Genomic DNA, 22,315 nt, shown 5'->3' with positions numbered 1-22,315 from the left:
GTATTCTAATTGAATTTTTAAAAATACCCTAAAGAGAGCTTCTCTTTGCTTCCTCTTACTTTGGTATTGGCAAAAGACATCATTTTACTCTTACTTCAGTATGTAGTAGGATCAGTTATGATCCTTGAGGAAACAATGTGGTGGTGTGAGTATCTCATACAATTTCAGAGACAAAGACATCTCTGTGTTTATGGAAATTAACACGCATTTCTCCATTTACCAGCTGTATACACCTGGTCAATTTGCTTAGCACTTTGAAACCTTAGTTTCTTATCTACAAAATGGGAATTATATGTGAAGACTTAAAGTATATAATATCAAACTTGCCCTCGTGGAAGAGAGTGTGTTGGAAAGTCCGAAGAGGAGAAATCTCTGCTGCCTGAAGTGTGAACAAGAGTAATTTCTGGGAGAGTGTAAGGCTGAGCAGAGCCATGAAGAATTGTATAATTGGTTTTCTTGGTGCCTATATACAGTTTCAACACTCTGCTGAGCCCTAGACTCAGCCTTCTCGTTTTTAAGGGAATTTGACTGAAGTTGAATCTGGATAGGATTCAACCCCACTGCACTTGGAATTTCCCTCGGAGTGGGTAGGAATGAATACAGTTACACGTGGTCTCTTAGTCCTTTGAGCCTGCTGGTGATCTAAGCTGGGAAAGCCTTATCAAGATGCAAGGGAAGACAGTCTACTTCCCCCTGATGTCAAAGTCCTCTGGAACACTGGCTCCGAAATTTTTGAACATTAGAATCACCAGGGTGACTTAAAAAAAAAAAAATCTTATGCCCAGGTCAATAAAATCAGAATCTCTGAGAATGGAATCAAGGCATCAATATTTTAAAATAACACAGTTGGTTCTGAAGTGTAGTCAAGTATAAGAACAGTGACTTCTTCTGGAACATTGCTTCTTATACTGTAGTGAGCATCAGAATCACCTGGAGGGCTTGTGAAACTACTGAGTTTGGGCCCTTACTCCCGGAGTGTCTGATTCAGAAGGATCTGGAAGAAGCGCTGAATGTTTGTATTTCTTTTTTTTTTTTTAAGATTTTATTTATTCATGAGAGACACAGAGAGAGAGGCAGAGACACAGGCAGAGGGAGAAGCAGGCTCCCTATGAGGAGTCTGATGTAGGACTCGATCCCAGGACCCCAAGATCATGACCTGAGCTGAAGGCAGATGCTCAACCGCTGAGCCACCCAGGTGCACCATGTTTGAATTTCTAACAAGTTCACAGGACCACACTTTCAGAACCACTGTTTTAGAACAGTGCTTCTTGAATCTTAAGTGTATGGTAATCATTTGGGAATCTTGTGAAAATGCAAATTTTGATTCTGTAGGTCTTGGATGGGGCCAAAGATTTTGCCTTTTCTGTAAACCATGGGAGATGCCAATACTAGCCACAACAAGCTTTGGTCTACTGACTGGTAAGGTTTGATAAGGAACAGCATCATCTGGGAGCTGGTTAGAACTACCTCAGACATATTGAATATGAAATTGCTTTTTAGCAAGCTGAACATTGGAATCATATGAGGAGTTAAAAAAAATATATTGATGCCTGGATTCAATCTTGAAGATTTTTATTTAGTGGGTATGGGTGTGGCCAGGATATCAGAATTTAAAAACAAATAAACAAAACTCCCAGAAGGTTGTAGTATGAAGCAAAAAACTTTGAGGCAGAGTTATACAATCAGATATTATTTTAAATAATAATATCATTGCTATACTTTTATGGAATATTCCTTAGTATTATATTGTAAAAAAAAAGCTGGAGATGACAGGTAAATGGCCCCTTCGGGGTCCATGGCAGACATCACTAAATTGTTTTTCTTTTGTTTTTGGTTTGTTTTGTTTGGATATCACTAAAATTTTACAACAGTCATTGTGGCCTAGCGTCACATGTCTTCTGAAGACATAGTTTTTGGGCAGCTATGACAAAGTGATGGGAGTTTCACATATGCCTGTCATATGCATGCTTCATCTTTATGAACACCAACATATTAAGGGAGAAGTGTGTTCTAGTTACTAGGCCACAAAGATGATTCCCATACAACTCCGGCTTTCTAGCTGCTCCTAGAATAGTAGACAAAGGTTGAACCTTTATGTAAGGCAAAACTTAATAATGCCAGAAAGCACTGATACTGCCAAGTCATTTGAAAAAAAATCACTAGATTTCAGAGATGGAAGAGATCCCCAAAAGCCATGGTCCTCAGACAAAGTAGACTTTAAACTGAGCCTTGAAGAATAGGAACAAAATGTGTAAGCTAAGATCAGGAGAACTGCATTTCAGATAAAGAGGCACAGAATTACTAAGTGGAGAAAGCTCCTTCCATGTTGAGGACAAATTAACTGACTAATAGGTTTAGCAAAGAAATTATGTTGTGGTATCACAGGATCATAGATTAGGGTGCTTACCTGATGCCAAGGGAAGTTTGCACTTTGTATTTTAGGATTTGGAAAACCAATGAATGTTACTAAGCAGTTGCAAATGAGTGATAGGTGAAATAAATGTACTTTGGAAAAATGTTGTACATAGGTACAATAGGAGAAATGAGCTGAAGGAGATTTTAAGGTAGAGAATACTGAACCTCTTATTTTTCAAGTTCTTTTTCCCACTCTCCAATAATAATAATAATAATAAATAAAAAACTTACCACATTTATTTCTATAGATCCACTTAATATTTTTGGAATGAAGCAGAAATATAATTTATATTTACATATTATACCATATAGAGATTATAAGGCATACACACACACATAACCTCAGTCATGAGCAGTAAGTAGAACATTTGAGTGTCAATGTCAGTATAACTTGAGTGGAATGGTGAATGTTTTCTTGTGGGTTTTTCACTGACTTTCCACTATTTAAATATAATTGCTTATCAGTATTGTATGCCTGAATTTTCAAAAGTGCTTTCTTGTTTTGATAATTAATGATAATGAAGTGCGAAGCTTTGGTTGTGTATATCTGAAACATCTCAAGCAAGTAAGTTTTGTTGTCTTTGTGTAATTTTAACTAAGAGGAACTGAAGGTTTTGTGCTTTCTAAATGGGGAATTTCTGCTTGGCTGACAAATTTCTTTTAAAGCTTCCAATTTTATTTATTATAGTTCCATTTTTTTTCTCACTTTCTTTATAAATACTTATTGTGGTTACTAGAAATTCTCTTTTATTTCTTAAGAGCAACAATATTTTGTAGCTTTACAACCACCAGAGTCTAGGTTCACATCCTACTCCTTTCTTGGCTGACTTCAACACCCCAGGAAAAGCACATCTATGAGATTCAGTGCCCTCCTCTGAAATGATGGTTGCAGAATTCACATGGGAAGTTGTTGGGTTTTTTTTTTTTTTCTGTTTTATAGACTTTCACCACTATGATTACAGGTAGTAAGTCTGTCTTTTACATCAATGTATTATAAGTGCCTAGCACAGTGCCTGGAATGTGTGTGATGAATTAATGAATAAAACTGAGAGGCCATAGTACCAGTTTTGGCAATGTACTGTTTGATGGAAGATTTGTGGAAGATGCAAATTTAAAACCTTTGAAACATAAAAGATATCTTGGAGGATGTTTCTACCCTTTGATCTGGACTGACACCTGTGCTGTTCAGAGTTCTTCATGTGGATGATAAAACAGGTCTGATGTATAAGACAAATTGGCTGCGGAGGATGAATGATGATGGGCATTTGCTTTCATTATCAATAGTGACATGCTTCATTTTTCATCTTAAGACAAAAAAAAGAATCACATTGAATTGACTTGTTAATTATGCAAGTTTCTGAACATCTCTGAAGTAACACAGGAAAGGTTATATGATAATATCAGGTTTAAAAGCCAATGGCAGGATTTCTGCCAGGCTTAAGGCAACATTTCTACTAGCTTTTGTCCAAGAAGGGGATCATCATGTTGCTCATTTTCACTGTGTTTGAAAATTCACAAGGTTTGCTCTCAGCCAATGCTTAGAAGAAAAATTTTAAGTCTCTAAGCTCCAACCCACTCATCAGTTCCATACGTTAGTAAATTCAGTGGAGAAAATAAATCAGACAGTTGTATTATTTGACCAATTGTTTATAAAGTAAGGCATCAGACCGAAAGCATTGAATCACTATAGCCTAAAGTATGTTGATTTTTACGTTGTTTTCATTGTCTTATTTTAAATATACAGTCGTTTTTGCTCATTGAATCTTAAAAATATAAGATGAAAAACGGTGCCTTTTTTTCTGCCATGACACCTTAAGAAACTTAATATGAGATGATGACCCAAGCATCCCTTGCCACCCCCATCATGAAAGCTCTAGCCACATCAGTGATAACTTTGTACTTTTATAGTTTGACAAATATTTTTTAAAAGTGTTATTTTATCATCATAACAGGTCAGTGAAGCATTCAGTGTGGACACTAAGGCTCAGTGAGGTTACATTACATCAAGTCACCAAGGTCACACAGCTGTCAGATGTTAGGACTAAGGCTCATGACTGGGAACTCTGTCCAGCAAGTTCAATTCTCCTCCTAGTCTTGTTTCCTTAAAAGCTCAAATAGGGACTATCATATAGTTCCCTTAAATTCCAGAAGGAAAGCTATTTTAGAGAGTTAAATTCAGTGACCACAGTTAATTAGGCTTCTACTGTGCAATGTACCTTGGATGGAAAAAAGTGTATTTAACACTCTCGTACTCTTGAAAAATTCCTTATTTGCTGGGAGATTCAGGCAAACATATAAATATGAAATAGTAGCGTGGTAAGTGTTGTGAAATGCTGTGGAATTAGGATGAAGCAGCAATTAATTTGCCTGAATGAATACTCCATTGTACCATAATTTATATGGCCACTTTTATGTTGGAGGAGTTAAGAGCCCAGACTATCTATCTCTTACTTTGTCGACTATTCTAAAAGATCATTTTCCTATAGAAAATGAAGAGGGGGGAAAATTGACCTTAGTAAAAGATAAATAAAGGCCAGAAAAAAATATTATTTTCATGACTAATGAAAAAGCCTATTGAGTGACTTATAAATGTTACCATGAATACTATAATTACAAATATTACAGGAGACTATAAGATTGTAAGGAAAAATAACCTGGTACCAACTTAATTTTAGGTTCAGATTTTTGTAGGATATGATGTTATTTGCACTCTTTTTTTTTTTTTAAAGATTTTATTTATTTATTCATGAGAGACACACAGAGGGAGAGAGAGAGAGAGGCAGAGACACAGGCAGAGCGAGAAACAGGCTTCATGCGGGGAGCCTGATGCAGGACCCACTCCCGGGACTCCAGGATCACGTCCTTGGTCGAAGGCAGGCACTAAACCCCTGAGCCATCCAGGGATCCTCCATATTATTCACACTCTAATAAGTATCTTTATTGAGAACATTTTGATGTGTGGGAAATGATCATTCTCAAGACAATTTGATATTGAAGTATACAGATTATAAACTCAAATATCTCTATTCTCCCTCAGTATCTTCCACTATAAATTTAACTTAAGTTTTATTGGGTCACAAAATACATTTTTTCCATTCCCATTCTTCAGGTTTAACCCAGAACTTGAAAACATGACTACTCTTTTATAACTTCACTATTATAAGCAATAAGGAACCCATCTTTAGAGTTGCTTGGGAAGATATTGGAAGGAAGAATTCATTATGAGTTTTTCTCTCCTTCTTTTCTCTTTCTTTTCCTCTCTTCCTCTCCTCTTTTGCATCTTTGCTGGTTGTCACAGTAAATGCTTTCTGTTGTTTGGGATTGATTGCTACCCTTTTTTTTTGGTCACAAGAATTTTTTTTTTTTTTTTTGTCACAAGAATTATTTGTGTAGATAACAGATAGAAATTAGGTTAGAAGAGAACACAGCACTTTTACAAGGCACTTTTTTCAGGTCTGGTATAATCTTACAAAAGGTCTAATATCTTGATTATAACAGATTTCCCCAAATTCTTCCTTTCTTTTGCATTCCTTCTAAAACCTGCATCACCAATCACAAACACACACACCAGCCCCATGTATCCTATGCTTTTGTCCTCTCAAACTTTGCATCATGTAAATTTTCTGGCTTTCCCTATAGATTCCATTTTAAATATATTCTATGTGTGGTAAATATTTTAAGTTTTTTCTTCCATGCTTAATTTCTTGCATGCTTTTCTTGCATGTTTAATTTTCTTACATGCTGGAAATATGACCAAGAAAAGCTATTCATAAGCAACCTTAAAGAGAAACCACTGCTGATTCATTTATTTATTTGGCAAGTATTGAATAGTGGATTGTGAGACCAGGATGCAAGGCAAAAAGGATAATAATACAGTTTCCAGGGCCTTTGAGTTGCCCACAAAATAATAGGGACCTCAGGAAGGATTACGGTGAAGGTTTATCCCCCAGGGACCACATCTGTTGGATACATCACTATTTCCCCATCCTAAGCACGACATGTGGCATATACTAAGTGCTCTATAAATATTTATGGAAAGAATACTTATTTTTTTGAATCAGAAACATTATAGAGATACTTAAAAGATACCATATGAGTGTTCAACTGGATAAGGCTATGGAATCATACCCTAAAGTTTATGATGACAATTTTTTATTCCCTTCTTTATTCACTTGGTATCCAAAAAAGAAGTTAGGACTTTTTATACTCTGAAATAAAGCCAAGTAGTGAGATACTTATTTTAAAAGTGACATTTTGCATGTCAGAATGCCTAGCATGATGCCTGAAAAGAAGTAGGCATTGCATGAATATAATCTCTTTAGCTTTTCCTATCTTGTGAATTACTTTTCTTTCACTCTCTCCTGCCACTTAAATTTCAACCTGAGACTGACTGAAATTTTTTAGGTCCTAAAACATATACAATTTCAGGCATTCCCTCAGAAAAAAAAATATAGCATGATGAAATGAAAATCAGATACAAAAATGAGTAGAGTGAGAAAATAAGTCACAGAAGATTAAATTTTAAAAAGCTGAAAGCTAAGAAAAAAAAGCTGAAAGCTATCGCAAAGATGATATGGTCTAGGGAAATCAAATATTTTAATTAATTACTTGATGGATACAAATATATGCACTTCTTTTCCATTATTTGTGTGTATACTCTGAACATCTTTTCATGATGCATGTTTCATGTTTCATGTTGTATGGTATCAAGGTATTTCAAATCCATAAACTACTTGCCTCAGTAAATAACTTTTGCTAGTCATTTATATGTTATTATAATAATACTATGTATCCAACAATCACATAGCCTCCATTGCATGCAACATCAGTGTTTATATCTCAAGTGTCTGGGGTGGCTGGCCAAGCAGCTCTGTTGATCTTATCTCAGTTACATATCTAGGGGTCAGCAGTTATCTGTCAGTTAACCTAGAATTGCTTTGGCTGGATTATTGAGGCCTTTTTATTATGCTTTAAGTATCTTATATCTTTTTCCTGGGACTGGTGGTTAGTCTGTGCATGTTCTTTTTAATGCAGTGGCAGAGGAGAAATGAACAAATGGGAATAATGAGCTCTTTCTTTCAGACTCTGCTTGCATTTGCTAACATCCTATTGGCTAGAGCAAGTCACATGGCTGAGCAAAGTGTCAATGGATAGGACAGTATATCCTTCTAGAGCATTGCAAATTCATATGGCAAAGCATATAAATACAAGAAAAAGTGGAGAACTGAGTGTATCAATGTGATTCATCTGTATATATATTTTTTTTACCATTTTCCTTCATTACTTAAAAAAATAGCTCTATTGAAGTATGTTTGACACACACACACACACACACACACACAAAACCCTATACATATCTTGTGAACATATATAATGTACACAATTTGTTGAGTATTTGTATAGGCTCACCCTCATGAAACCATCACTACAATCAAGAAGAATAAACATACCAATCAATTCCAAAATTTTCTTGTGCCCCTTTTCTTTTCTTTCTTTCTTTTTTTTTTTTTTTTGTAAGAACACTTAACATGAGATCTACTCTCCTGAGGTCTACTCTTAACATGTGATCTATAGGCACCATGTTTTATAGGAGATTGCTAGAACTTATTCATCTTGCATAACTGAGACTTCATATCCTTTAATAACAGCTATCCTTTGCCCTTCCCTCTAGCTCCTAGCAACCACCGTTTTACTCTCTGCTCTCATGAGTTTAATTATTTTAGATACATCATGTAAGTGGAATAACTCAGTGGAATAATGCTAGGACTGACATTCAGATTCATCCAGGTTATCCTATATGACAAGATTTTCTTTTTTGAAAATGCTCAATAAAATTCCATTATTATATATCACATTTTCTTTACCCACTTATCCATCCATGGACATTTAAGTTGTTGGTATATCTCGACTATTATAAATAATGCTGCAATGAACATGGAAGGGCATATATGTTCTTGGGATCCTGCTACCAACTTTTCCATATAGTCCAGGAGTGGACTGCTTTATCGTATGATGGCTCCATATTTAATTTTTTTAGAATCTCCATACTATTTTCTATATTGGCTGCACCATCGTACATTCCCAGTAGTGCAGAAAGGTCCCAATTTCTTTACATCTTTGTCAACAGTAGTTATTTAATTAATAGTGGCCATTTGAATAGGTATGAGGTGGTATCTCAGCATAGTCTTGATTTGCATTCCCTGGTGATTAGTGATGTGAAACATTGTTCCTGTACCTATTGGGCATTTGTATATCATCTTTGGAGATATGTCTATGTGAGTCTTTTGACCATTTTTTAACTGGATATTTGGGCTTTTGGCTATTGAGTTATAGAAGCTATATATGTGAGATATTAATATTTTATTGCTTATACAGTTTTTAAATTATTTTTTTCCCATTTTGTAGATTACCTTTTAATTCAGTTGATCATTTCCTTTGCTTTACAGAAGCTTTTTAGTTTAATGTAGTCCCACTTGTCTATTTTTGTTTTTGTTGCCCACACTTCTGGAGTTATATGTAGGAAATCACTGCCAAGACCAATGTCAACAAATTCTTCCCCTATATTTTCTTCTAGGAGTTTTATAGTTTCAGGTTTTATGTTTGGATTTTTAATCCATTCTGACTTATTTTTGTCTAATTTCATTCTTTTGAATGTTAATGTCCAGTTTTTCTAGCACCGTTTGTTGTAGAAACTATCCTTTCCCCTCATTACCTTTTTTAGATCATTTATCCATGTGGTTTGGTGATTGAGTTTCATATGGATCCCAAGAATACCAATTCCATTATTTCAGTTTTCAAAATATAAGAGTCAGATTTACATAAAGGTTTAGAATGAAACACTCCTTTTGGAAAGGAAAAAAAATGAGAAAATACTTGAATGTCAGATTCGATGCTTGAACTCTCTTTGGCTTATAATGGTAGTCTTTAACAAATGTCTACTGGGTCCTGAATATATATATTATAAATACTACCCTGTTCATTCTTTCATTCTCTCTCTTTCTCTCTGTTTCTCTCTTTTTCTTTCTCTCCACTCTCTCCTTTTCTCCATATTATACAAGTGTGGTTTCGGTGTGGTATTTGTTTGGAGAGCTTACAATCTAGCTGTGGTTAGAAGAGAAACATATTTTTTAAAGGAAAAATTATAAATAGTGGTGAATAGTCTAAATACAAGGGCGGTTAGGAGTGAGAAAAACCATGTGGTATTTGGTATGTCATTTCAAGCATGGTAGGGTTTTCAGTATGAAGATATGGGGAGAACAGCAATCTAAGCAGAGAGAATGAGGTAAGTAAGACTATGGAATTAAGAAGTAGGAAGAGGGAGATCAAATTACTAGAAGCAATAAATAAATATATTCAAAGGAATAGTACCATGTAGCAAAAATGTAGGCTGTGAGTATATATAACTTTTACCGTAAGGCTGAGATGTTTTAAGTTTTTAATTTCTTTTTTAACCTTAAAAAAAAACACTTTTATTTCAATAAGAAAACCACAAACCCTGGAAATGTATGACTTTTCATGACTTTTATAATCAATAATATTTATTGAATGTAAGTTATGTACATATAACTAGCTTGGCAATTGCAGAGTCCTACCCTCAGAAGTCTTTCATTTTAGGGGTGGAAACAGATGTGTAAACAAATGACTATGATACCATATTCCAAATGCTATTATAGAGATATACCTATGAAATAAACAATCACAGAAAAGGAAACAGCTATCTCAGAAGGGTTTGGGTAAGACTCATGATGCAGTTGAATAGTGAAGACAGCTTTTTCAAAAAGAGAGAACAGAAGAAAACAAAATTTAGCCTCATTAAAGATTAGGGGGGAATGTAAGAAATGGAAATTCTATAAAGCTGGTTATGGTGAATGGAATGAGTAGCAGATGATAGACTTCCAAATGCCATTTGAAGCCAGATTCTGAAGGGTGCTGAGGGTCAGGGTAGACTTTGTGTAGTCCCTAGAGGTGTAAGCAGGGTAATGGCATGATTAGATACAAGGGACTTCAACAATGATGTGGCCCACTTACTACAAGTTACGCTGTGGCTGAGAGGGTGGACAGGAAGACTAGAGACATGGGAGGAATTCTCGTAAGTAGCAAAGGCTCCTGTGAGCTAGAGTCTATGTGCCACAGGAAGATGGATAATAGAGAAAGGTACATCATTTGCCACTTTTTAAGATTTTAGGGGGTAGATGCAGACCCTCCCAGAGAGAGTAGTTTTTAGCTCTTACCACTAAAAAGTTTCATTCCAAAATGTTTACTGATTTTTTTTTTTTTTTTTTTTACAGACTTTCTAGATCTTCCAAAGCATACCATCTAAAAGCCATTATCACTTTCTGGTTCATGTATGACTTTCACAGTCTTGCTTTTGTCCCTGCCTGACTTTAGTAATTTTCACACTCTCAAGTATGAACAGCTTTGAATTTGCTTTGTTATGACTGTGTCAGTTAAATGGACCCATGTTCTTAGCATTTGTCCTGGGAAATCTTTTTTTTTTTTTTTTTTTTTGTCCTGGGAAATCTTTAGGTTAGAAAGATGTTCTGCACAATTTTGGATTTTATTGTTCTTTCTCATAAGAATTGTCATTGAACTTGATACTTTCCGGTAATTGCATTTATTTACCATGTAGAAGTACCTTCCATTTTGTTGGTACCTTGCTATTAACTCTGCTTTCTTTACCAATCTCTATCGGTTAGGAATAGGGTTGGCTCTGCATGACACAGACTAAAATAACAAGACCTTATTTTTCTTACATAAAAGCCAGACCTTGGTAATTGAATGCTGGCTTAGTGCCATTGCCCCACAAAACCCTCAGAGACCCAACCAACTCCTTTCAGCTTGCTTGCCACCACTCCCTTGGGAGTAGCCCTTGTTTTCATGGTCTCAACTGATCCACACACATATCCCCATCCCAGTCCACGCAGCAATAAGGCAGAGGGCTGAGAAGGGGTAAAGGAAACCTAGAAGCTGTTTTAAGGACAGAGTCTTCATGTAAACAGAGACCTTTCTGCAAACATCTCACTGACCAATACTGAGTCCATAACCACAGCCAGCTGCATGATATGTAGGGAAGTATAGATAAGTAGTCTTATTTTATGAAAAGACAATAATGGATATTAGGAGAAATTAAACTTAAAAAAGAAGGAGGGAACATAATATTTTAGTCAGATAACCACATGAGAGACCCAGAAAACCTTTGTTCAGGGCCAGTTTCACTTGGGTTACCTCTCTGAACCTGTTTGTCCTAAAATTAGGATAATCATTCTGTCCTAAATGTTCCCATAGTGTTGGCGGTTGAGGGTCAAATACAGTGATGAATTGAGAATTCAGTGTTGCATAAAAATAAAGTATTATTTTTAAAGTATTAAGCAATCTTCTGAATATAAACTCTATAGATATTAATGAGACGGTGTCAGTTTTTACATCAGACCCTATGATAACCTTATTTGACAAGCAAAAGATTAACAGATTAATGACAAAGAACTCTTAAAAAAAAGAAAACACCTTTCAAGCATATGATAACGCATTTGATTCTTCTATGAATGCTATGCAATAAGGATTATTATGTTCATTTTACAGAGAGGAAAATTAAAGCAGAGGTTAAATAAACGGCTCTGGGCTAGGTAGCTTCTGAGTGGTGAGTTTAGAAACTATGTTGTCTGCAAATCTCACACTTTCTTTGTGATCTGTTGCTGTTCAAATCCTTAGGCGTCACGTTTCTCGTTTTCTGTTTGGCAAAGTTTAGAGCTCCAAGATTAGAGTGACAGACAGTCAGATATTTATCCCTACTTTATCTACATAGTGTTCATTCTCATTTCTCCCTAGTATGAATCAAATCCAATTTACCAGTTCCTTTCTGTGCACATACATTATTCTCCAGAACCACCTAAAATCTTGTCCCACTAAAATGTTTTTCCATATTTGACTTACCCAAATTCCGCCCTTTCTTTGAGTGTCAACCAGGGTCCCATCTTCTGTGTGAGACATTTCCTGAATATTTCAGGCCACACAGATCTTCCATTTTCCTGAACTTCTGTAACATAGAGAATATAAATAGAATGCATATATTACATTTAATTATAGAAATAAATTATACACTGTATCAGAATATTCCATATGTCTTAGGTTTCTCTCCCCATCTAGACTTTAAGGTCTTATACTTCTTAAGTTATTTCAGTAGCACAAGGACAGTGGTAAGAACATAGGAAGAACAAAACCAGTTCATATTCAAATTGAGCCAACTAGTAATTCTTGAGCATCTCATAAGATATAGTCTTAACTTTCATCTCAAATGAGGAAACAGGTTCAAAGAGGCAAAAAGACTGATCCAGTGTCAAGCATCTAGGAATTAAAACCTGCTGTAATAAAGCTGTGGTCCTAGGCTTGATCCTCTACAAATATCAACTGAACATTTGTCTGGAAGCCAAATACTCTGTGTGTGTGTTGTTTAACTTACCATCTCAAGTTGAGAGAAGCCAAGGATAATTAGGCATTCCTGGTAATCTTTGGGTGGATTTTCATACATCTTATATTCAAAACTAAGAAGGTGACCAGAACCGATGGATATTTTATCAGTAGAAAAGAGGGATAAGAACTTCCAACTAAACCAAGATGTTAAAAGTGAACTATAGGTATATGCCCTTATGTATGCCACCATGAGATATTTAGTCCATAGCCATGTTGCCACCTGTAGAGCCTATATGATTACTTTCTTCCCTTATGTAATCTGAATTTTTTCAGGGAAGGGGCAATGTTTTATGCTTATGTTCATTTTATAATCGCGATGACAACTAGAGTAGTGCTAAGGAGATACAATTCATAAAAAATACATTGTTGGAAGAAAAACATTATCTTCTTGTTTTTCTTTCGGGTATTTAAATACCTTCTTCATGTAGACTGTTGAATATTTTCACTGATGGACAACCCAAATATTTAAAGACTACAAGCATGTTCCCATTTCATCTTAGGATATTGAATTGAATTGAATTGAACAATTTTTAATGGTTTTAGTGGTTTTATACATGTATATATACATATGTGTATATATCTGTGTATACATATATATATATATATGTTCTGAGATATAAAATATGTCCATCAGAGCTTAAGCTATCAATTATTGATCCTTTTATATATATCTACATTTACCTGTAAAATAATTGAGCCATAAAAAGAAATGCTTTCATTCCACCAATATAGCTAAGAATGATTTAGTGATTTTTATGTTTATCTCCTGTATTCAAGGCAATGTTTAGGACCACAGGGAAAAATCTGAAAATAAAAAGCTCTGGCATAGGTTATAAAGATCATATTTTATTATTACTTATGACTGCAATGGCATTTTCTGCTGTTGAAAATATTTAGGTTCAAATTATTTTTGTTTGAAAAAATCATATTACACTATTTAAGTATGTGTTCATTTTGTGAAACAAAAATATGGGGCCCATAGAGGCCTTGTAACGTAACCCCTTTACTAGAGATGAGTTTATGGGATTTACCTGAGGTCACAGAGTTAATTAAAGGTAGTTCAGAGGGCAGCCTCTGTGGTGCAGTGGTTTAGCGCCGCCTGCAGCCCAGGGCGTGATCCTGGAGACCTGGGATCGAGTCCCCCGTCTGGTTCTCTGTGGAGCCTGCTTCTCCCTCTGCCTGTGTCTCTGCCTCTCTCTCTCTCTCTGTGTGTCTGTCATGAATAAATAAATAAAAATCTTAAAAACAAAAACAAACAAACAAAATAAAGGTAGTTCAGAGACAAGAAGCCAGTTCTCCTTATCCCCTCAGTCTTCCTCTCTCTCCCTACTAATTTCAGTTTATACTTTTTAATTCTCAAAAGAGTCATCTAGAGAAGCAGGATGATTTATTCCAAAGGTCACTGATTCTTTCCTCTCTTTTTTCCTCTCCAGCCCTCTTCAATCTAATTCCTGTGGGCCTGCGTGTGGTGGCTATCCAAGGAGTAAAGGCCAGCCTCTATGTGGCCATGAATGGTGAAGGCTATCTGTACAGCTCCGTAAGTACCTTGTAAAATGTGTGCGTGTGTGTGTGTGTGTGTGTGCTGTGTGCACACATAAGCTGGCATTGAGAGGTAGGTAAATAACCATTGTTTTAGGGAAGAAAACTAGAAGTTGAAGTCATTTTCTATTTTCTGACCCAAAATGTCAGGCTTTTATTAAGATTTTATAATTTACAATGTGAAAGATTGTGCCCTGTTGAGAAAGAGCTAGTTACTCTCAATACAGTGCAAACTGTCTTCATCTGGCTTCTACTTCTAGAGGATAATCAGTCTTTCAAATTTTACCTTTCTGTTTAAATAAAAGGGTGAGGCAGTTTTCCTTTTTCCTGTTACTTCTTGAAGCACAGAGGATGGTTTAAGAAGTTAAATTCTTCAGTTTGTCTGGGAGTCTTCTCTGTCTTCTTGTTGGGAAAAAAAACTTTTGGAATAGGTTGTGTTTTGCTTGTATTTAATAAATTTTTTCAGTACCTAATTCATCAGATTCCTGCATAACTGGTCACTTCAAAACCATGTGAATTTATGGAATGAGCTCTTGATTATGACTGGAAATTTGAGTTTTATATACATTTCAGTTACTATTTCTTTTTGGTCAAGTTCCCTTCCCTCTTTGGCTTAATTTCTGGACTTTTAAAATGAGAGTGTTGGACGCCATATCATTTAGCATCTCTTTTAAATCTAAAACTGATACATTTAGGTAGCATCAGTGGCTAGATTATAAGCACTGACATATTTTAAAGTACTTAACTCTTGTCTGATGTCTCTCTGATTCTCAAGATAATAATTTATGTATTGGGAGAGTGTGGCTGCATTGAATCTCATGTATATAGATAATTTCTGTTCTCTCATAAGGGAATTGCCTTTTTGTAGTTCATGAAAAGAGATTCTTGAAAATCATGGGTAAAGATTTCCACACTTTCTATGATCTCAGTAAACAGCATAGTTATTAGGGAAGTTCGCTTATGCCTACTAGATTCTAAATTAAATATTAAATAGCTTTTATTAAACTTCTTCCATATTCAGTTAAATGAACCTCTGCTATACTATGCTTGCTTTTTAGTAATATGTTTGTCAATCATATTAGGATTTTCGTTACTGTCTTATTCCTGAGCATATTCAGATATGAATTTGTATTCATATGCTAGATGTACACATGCACATTTTTTTCAACAGTTCCATTCAATATAATACAGATCAATATATTTTTGGTTAAAACAAAAATGAGCTTTTATTCTTGATGTGTCATAATTCTAACAGTTTTTAATGTCCAGCTATTGTGAGTCTATATTTTAAATGCAAGAAATAAAAAAAACAAAAGGAAGATCAAAGGTGGTTGTTTTGAATGATTCCAATTAGTTAAGCTTTAAAAAAAGTTTTGACTGTATTACAAAGTAAAATATGGAGATGATCTTAGGATTAAGGATTTAATCAGTCATCAAGTAAAGAGCTAAAACTAGCAATTATACAAAAAAAGATGAGTTTAGTTCTTTGGACCAAAGTTCATTTCCAAAGGTTTGGGAAGAAGAAAAATGAAAACAAAACAAAACAAAACAAAGTCTGACAACAGTATCGTAGACAGAGGACAGTTGTCTAGGAGAGAGAGAGAGGGAGGGGGAGAATGTGTCTGTGTTTATGTGTATAGGGGCCAATGGTGGGGAGGGCTCACTCTTGCTGAATGCAATTCCAAAGTTCCTGAGAAGAGTCTAGGTACTCAGTATGAGATAACTGAACTTCATACTTTGAAGCACATTCAGAGACGCATACTTTTTATTCTTGCTCAGAACTAATAGGAGTAAGTGCTGGTGTTTAATTTTAAATGGTGGGCACAGGCCTGAAGATTTTATTATAAGACTAGGGAAGGCTAATACTAGGGTAGGCGAACCTGAGAGATTATAGAGCACCAAGACTCCATCACTCATGCATTACTGGTCCGTGTGGCATGCCTCAGCAAGATAGCATCAGCATAGCCAGGGCCTTGTGGTAAGTTAAAAGGGTGTTAACATAGGCTTTCTTGAGGTGTTTTTGGTGTGTATTAAGGCTTGAAGTTTCTTTTAAAGAGCAATTTCCTACTTCATGTTAAAAAGCTTGGATAAGCCCACCAATGGAGGCCAAAGCTAGTATATTGCAGGGACTCGTGGTTGACGTGTGGCTGGGGACAAACCCAGGTCCTAAAGAAGCCAGTTAGAGTACAAATGGTATCATTTATCTGGTGTCATTCATCTGGATTGTGTTCATTTTTAAACTAGGAATGAAATCCCTTGTGACTTCTGATTTCTCCCCCTCACCAGGAGAAAGAAAGGGTGCAAAAGATGGAATGCCTGTTGGATAGCATAGAGCTAAAATTTAAGATTAATTCTGAAAAATCCGTTTTAATAGCTGAGTTTAATTCATATGCATTTAATAAGATTGCTGATGCATCTGGATTTGTTTTTGCCATTGTAGTTTGTATATTTTTTGCTTCCGTCTTCTTTTTTTATTTCCTTGTGTTGACACTTTTTTTTTCTATTTTGTTCTTATTCTTCCACTAGTTTATAAATGTAGGTTATAATTCTGCATCTTTAGTATTTACCCGATTTTTTAAACATGCATATATAAGTATATAGTCTGCTAAATATTTTTTGTGTGTGTTTCTGTCCTCCTTCCCAAAAGCTGGTGGACCTTAGGCTGTTGCCTTGCCTTGTAAATACCATCACGCTTCTCACCAATTTGGTCAGAAGGAAGAAAACTTAAAAAGAAAATCATCTGCATACTCAGTTATTATTCTTTAGATAATAATTAAATTTACCAATCTTTAAAATAATTTACATGCATATAGTTTTCAGTTTTGTTTGCATATCAAATTTGAACGCTCCAAAGTTTATTTTTCTTCTAAAAGAAATCTTTGTGTTGGATGTGAGGGTCCATAGGTGAGGAATTCATTTCGTCTTGGTACCCATGAAAAGCCTTCTTTTCACTTTCATTCTTGTATTGTAGTTCAGATAATATTACGATTCCAGTAGACCTGTATTTTTCCCAGCAGTTTGAAAATTATATTCCATTGGTTTCTGTCATCTGTTGTTGACTTTGAGAAATTTGCTGTCAGTTTAATATTCTTTCCTTTGTAGGTAACTACAAAAACTACAAAAAAAAAGTTTCCTCTTTATGTTGCATGCTTTACACATTCAACTATAATATCTTGTTGTGAATCTATCTTAATTTATCTTGTTAGAAATTCTGAATGCACTTTTAATCCCCAGATTCATATTTCTTCAGTTCTGGGAAATTTTAATTCAACCCATGTACATTTTATTTCTCTATCTTGATGCTGATAATGTTCAAAATGACTTATGTTAGAAACTCAAATTCATCTACTCTAGAATTAATGTCAGCTATTTTGTGATTTCAATCACTGTTTTTCGTTTTTGGATGTCGAATGGTTTCTGAGTACTATCCATCTGATCTTGACTGATTTCTTCCTGTTTTTACTATCTGGCTCTTTTTATAGGAAGTTATTAACTCATTTATCTCTCTGAGCATTCTTATAATACTTTGTCAGAATTTCCTATGAGTTTAATTTCTTTGGTAATGAATTCATGTGTTAATCGTTGATTTTGTCAGCTATCATTTTTAGAATTGGATTGAAATTATATTAGGATTTAGAATTAGTTCTCTATGTGTTTGGGATTTTGGTCTGCAGGAAATTTTGTTTTCCCTCCCCTCCCCTGCCTCATGATCTTCCTCTGAGGTCTATCCTCACTTTCTAGTTTGTTGTTGTTGTTGCTGCTATCCAGCCTCCAGTGGCAGTAGTTTAGAATAAGATGTTAGAGTCATTCAAAGCTCCTATCCTAGGGTAACAGTGGGGTTAAGGAAGGGGCCCTGGGCTAATTCTAGTTCCTCTCATTGTGAGGCTGTGTCTCTCACTAGATCTTGCCTAAAGTTGTATCAGCATTTTTATTTTAGCATTTTTACAGTTGGAGCAGGAAAACTATACCAACCAATAGTGTGAGCAAGTAGACTGGCTCCAGTCCCCATCCTGCATAGGGGACTTTTATTCCCATTGACTTGCCCAGGGTGGAACCCTAGGGCACACCACCAAGGTCAGGATAGGGAGCTTGAAGCTACAGCCTGCTCAATCCTTTGTTTCCATTCCATACGGATGCTTAGCTTGCTTTGAATCTGGCTATGTCATTTAGATCTTAGATTTTTATATTTTATTCATTATTGCTACCTGTTTGGAGCACAGTGGATGCAACATGGTCTGAACTCATGCCTTTTTCAATTATAGTAAAAACACATGAAATTATAGTAAAAAACACATAAAATTTACCATCCTAACCATTTTTAAGTGTTACATTACAGTAGTGTTAACTTTATGCACATTATTGTGCAACAGCTCTCTAGAAATTTTTCATCTTGCAAAACTGAACTTCTGTACCTATAAACAAAAATTCCTTCCCCCCCTCCCTCTCAGCTTCTGGCAAACACCATTTTCCTTTCAGTTTCTGAGTTTGACTACTTTAGATAACTCATAAGTGTGGAATCATGTAGTATTTATCTGTTTGTGATTGGCTCATTTCACTTAGTATAATGTCTTCAAGGTTCATCCATATTGTGGCATCTGGACAATTTCTTTCTTTTTAATTTTTTGAGAAACCTCCATACTGTTTCCCAAAGCAGCTGCATCATTTTATATTCCCAACAGCAATGTTCAAGGGTTTCAATTTTTCCATATTGTTGCCAACATTTATTTTCCTTCCTTTCCCATTTTCTCTCTTTCACAGTCTGTTTTTTCCTTCCTTCCTTCCTTCCTTCCTTCCTTCCTTCCTTCCTTCCTTCCTTCCTTCCTTCCTTCCTTTCTTTCTTTCTTTCTTTCTTTCTTCTTCTTCTTTCTTCTCTTTTTCTGTTAGTGGTCATAAAACATACAAGATGATATCTCATTATAGTTTTGATTTGCATCTCCCTTGGATTAGTAATGTCAAGCACTTTTCATATACATGTTGGCCATTTGTAGGTCTTTGGAGAAATGTCTGTTTAAGTCCTATGACTCCTTGCACTGCCAGTCTTCTCCCTGCCCCCCCCATATCCTTTCTCCCCCTGATCCCCCACCACACCTTACAAAATTGAGATAAATAAGTCTCATTCTGTGATTGTTAATTTAAGGATTTAAACACCAATTTTAATACTGTTTCACTAGTTTTGACCTTTGAAATAGGTAGACTTATGGGTTTTATTCTGCAAATTGCTGGTGGTCATGAAACCATTCATGTAATGTTTGTAGTATGTTATCAACCAAATAACATTTGGAAAAAACACCTGATTTCTTTTAATAAGTCCTCAGATCTGTTACTGCATCTCTCATCTGTGATGCAATAGGACACTTTGTCTGTATTAAAAGGGCCAAGAGTAAATGCCTTTTTTGTTGAACATGTCTATAGAGTTGGCAGTTAATGCTGAAATTTGTCAAATAGCCCTTCCAAAATTATACTTGTGAAATATACAAAAAAAATACATTGAAAAAAAAAGTCCTTTGCCTCTTTTAAATGTGTTTTTTGGCTGTTGAATTGTGAGAGTTCTTTACATATGAATATGAACTCCTTATCAGAAATATGATTGGCGGGCAGCCCAGGTGGCTCAGCAGTTTAGTGCCACCTTCAGCCCAGGGCCTGATCCTGGAGACCCGGGATTGAGTCCTACGTCGGGCTCCCTGCATGGAGCCTGCTTCTCCCTCTGCCTGTGTCTCTGTCTCTCTCTCTCTCTCTGTGTCTATCATGACTAAATAAATAAAATCTTAAAAAAAAATATATGATTGGCAAATATTTTCTCCTATTCCATAGGTTACTTTTTTACTTTTCTTTGCTCTGCAGAAAATTTGATGTAATCTCACTTGTCTATTTTTACATTTATTGCCTGTGAATTTGGTTTCATATCCAATAAATCATTGCCAAATTCAATGTCATGAAGATTTTCTCCTGTGCTTTCTTCTAGGAATTTTACAGTTTTATGTATCACATTAGGTTTTTAATACATTTTGAGTTAATTTTTGTATATAGTGTAAAATAAGGGTCCAATTTAATATATGTTTGCATACAGATAGCCAGTTTTTCCAACACTTTATGTTAAAGAGACATCCTTTCCTTATTGTGTAGTCTTGGCACCCTCATCAAAGATCGCTGGGCCATATTTTTGAGAGATAATTTCTGAGTTCTCTATTTTGCTTCATTCATATTTGTAGGTTTGTCTTTATGCTGGTAACTACACTTTTGATTACTGTAGGTTTGTAAGATGTTTTAAAATCAGGAAGTGTGAGTCCACCTTTTTTTTTTTTTTTTTAATCAAGATTGTTTTGACTATCCAGAATCCTGTGAGATTTTGTAGATTTTAGAATTTTGTTTCCCCACTTCTGAAAAAAAAAATACCATTGAGATTTACAGGGATTACATTGAATCTGAAGGTTGTTTTGGGTGGTATGGATACTTTGGCAATATTAAATCTTTCAATCCATAAACACAGATGTCTTTCCATTTATTTTTTTTCCTTAATTTCTTTCAGCAATATTTTGTAGTTTTCAGTGCATAATTCTTTTGCCTCCTTGATTAAGTTTATATTTATTGTGCCTTTTGGAAAGGAAGCCTAAAATAATTTTTAATGGCATTAAATGATACTTTTTTTTAATAAAATAGAGTAAATAAAAGTTTTAGAAGGCATCACTTTCCCACACAAAAGAAGCTCACAAATGCTAGAAACTTCTGTTCCTGAAACACCTTCTTCAGTAGTTCAGGAAACACTGCTGTGTCACAATCTGTTGAGACAGATTTTCCTATAAATTTTACCTTATTCAGACAGTGCCCTTAATTTTAAAATTTTTGCTATTTAACCAGTTTTAACTGACTTGAATTTTAACACTGTTTAATGTTTCATTTCCTTTGAGGTTTACAAGATTTTGAAAAATCTTGTAAAGCAACCTAAATTTTGTAAAATTATCACAATGCTTAAAGATATTGGTGTGGGAATGGGGAGGGTTGCATCTTTTCATCAAATATAGGGAAGATGTAGTCTGAATCTTCTCTTTCTACTATCTTCTGTAAGTTTGCTGTAAGATTGATATCCTTTTATACTTTTCTTAGTTTGACCTGAAACTTGTATACGTAAAACAATTACAGATAAGAATTATTTGACATAAAAATTTAAGTCAGATTATTTTCAAACTGGTCATTAAAAATTGGTGACAAAATATTTTAGATAATTATTATAGTTATATGTGTAATAAAATATATAAAGGATAAAAGTAATACTACTATAGTTACATTGATGATGCTGTTAGAGTTAACATTTTTTTGTTGTTCTGTATGTATGTAATTATTAACCTTCCTTGTAGCTCAGTTCAAATTTAACTGTTACGTGAATTCTTTCTATTACCCATATCAATGAGAATTATATACTACTTCTGCTTTAATATTACAGTACAGTAAAAAAACAGTCTCTGTTTTTCTGGTGGAAAGGAATTATATCACACTCATCTTTGCTACCTGGGCCATACATTTCCTCCAATCACAGCGTTAAGTACATTCTCTGATAAAGGAAGGCTCTCAATGAACTTGTTGAATTTTAAAGAATTGCCTATTGCAAGTGTAGATGAAGTAAATTTTATACAACAGGTGAACAATTAGCTATGACTACACTGGTGGTCTTACAATCCATAGCACAAATGTTCCTTTGTCCTCAAAGTCAACTTTAGTAAACCTAAAATTCATTCAATACATATTTATTGGAACTCTCCCACATACTAGACATTATTCTATATAGTGAGCATATGAAAATAGGTAAAATAGACAAGATCCTTATCTTCCTAGAATTTTCACTTATCATCATAATTAGTTGTTGTAAGAAGTTTGGGCACAATCTCCTAGACCACCTTCC

The 22,315-nt window shown here is 35.0% G+C and overlaps 1 protein-coding gene across 3 annotated transcripts in view; it reads left to right on the top strand.

The window, feature by feature from the left end:
- Nucleotides 1-22,315, top strand: part of FGF12 (fibroblast growth factor 12) — a 543,042-nt gene that overhangs the window by 346,128 nt on the left and 174,599 nt on the right. For all 3 annotated transcript variants that reach the window (XM_025425369.3, XM_025425368.3, XM_025425367.3), the window contains one exon: nucleotides 14,316-14,419. In XM_025425369.3, the coding sequence (XP_025281154.1) occupies nucleotides 14,316-14,419 (104 nt within the window). The remainder of the gene's footprint in view (nucleotides 1-14,315; nucleotides 14,420-22,315) is intronic.

Source organism: Canis lupus, chromosome 34 (assembly GCF_003254725.2).
Source record: "Canis lupus dingo isolate Sandy chromosome 34, ASM325472v2, whole genome shotgun sequence".
NCBI classification, from domain to species: domain Eukaryota; kingdom Metazoa; phylum Chordata; class Mammalia; order Carnivora; family Canidae; genus Canis; species Canis lupus.
This window is presented reverse-complemented; position numbering and strand designations above follow the sequence as displayed.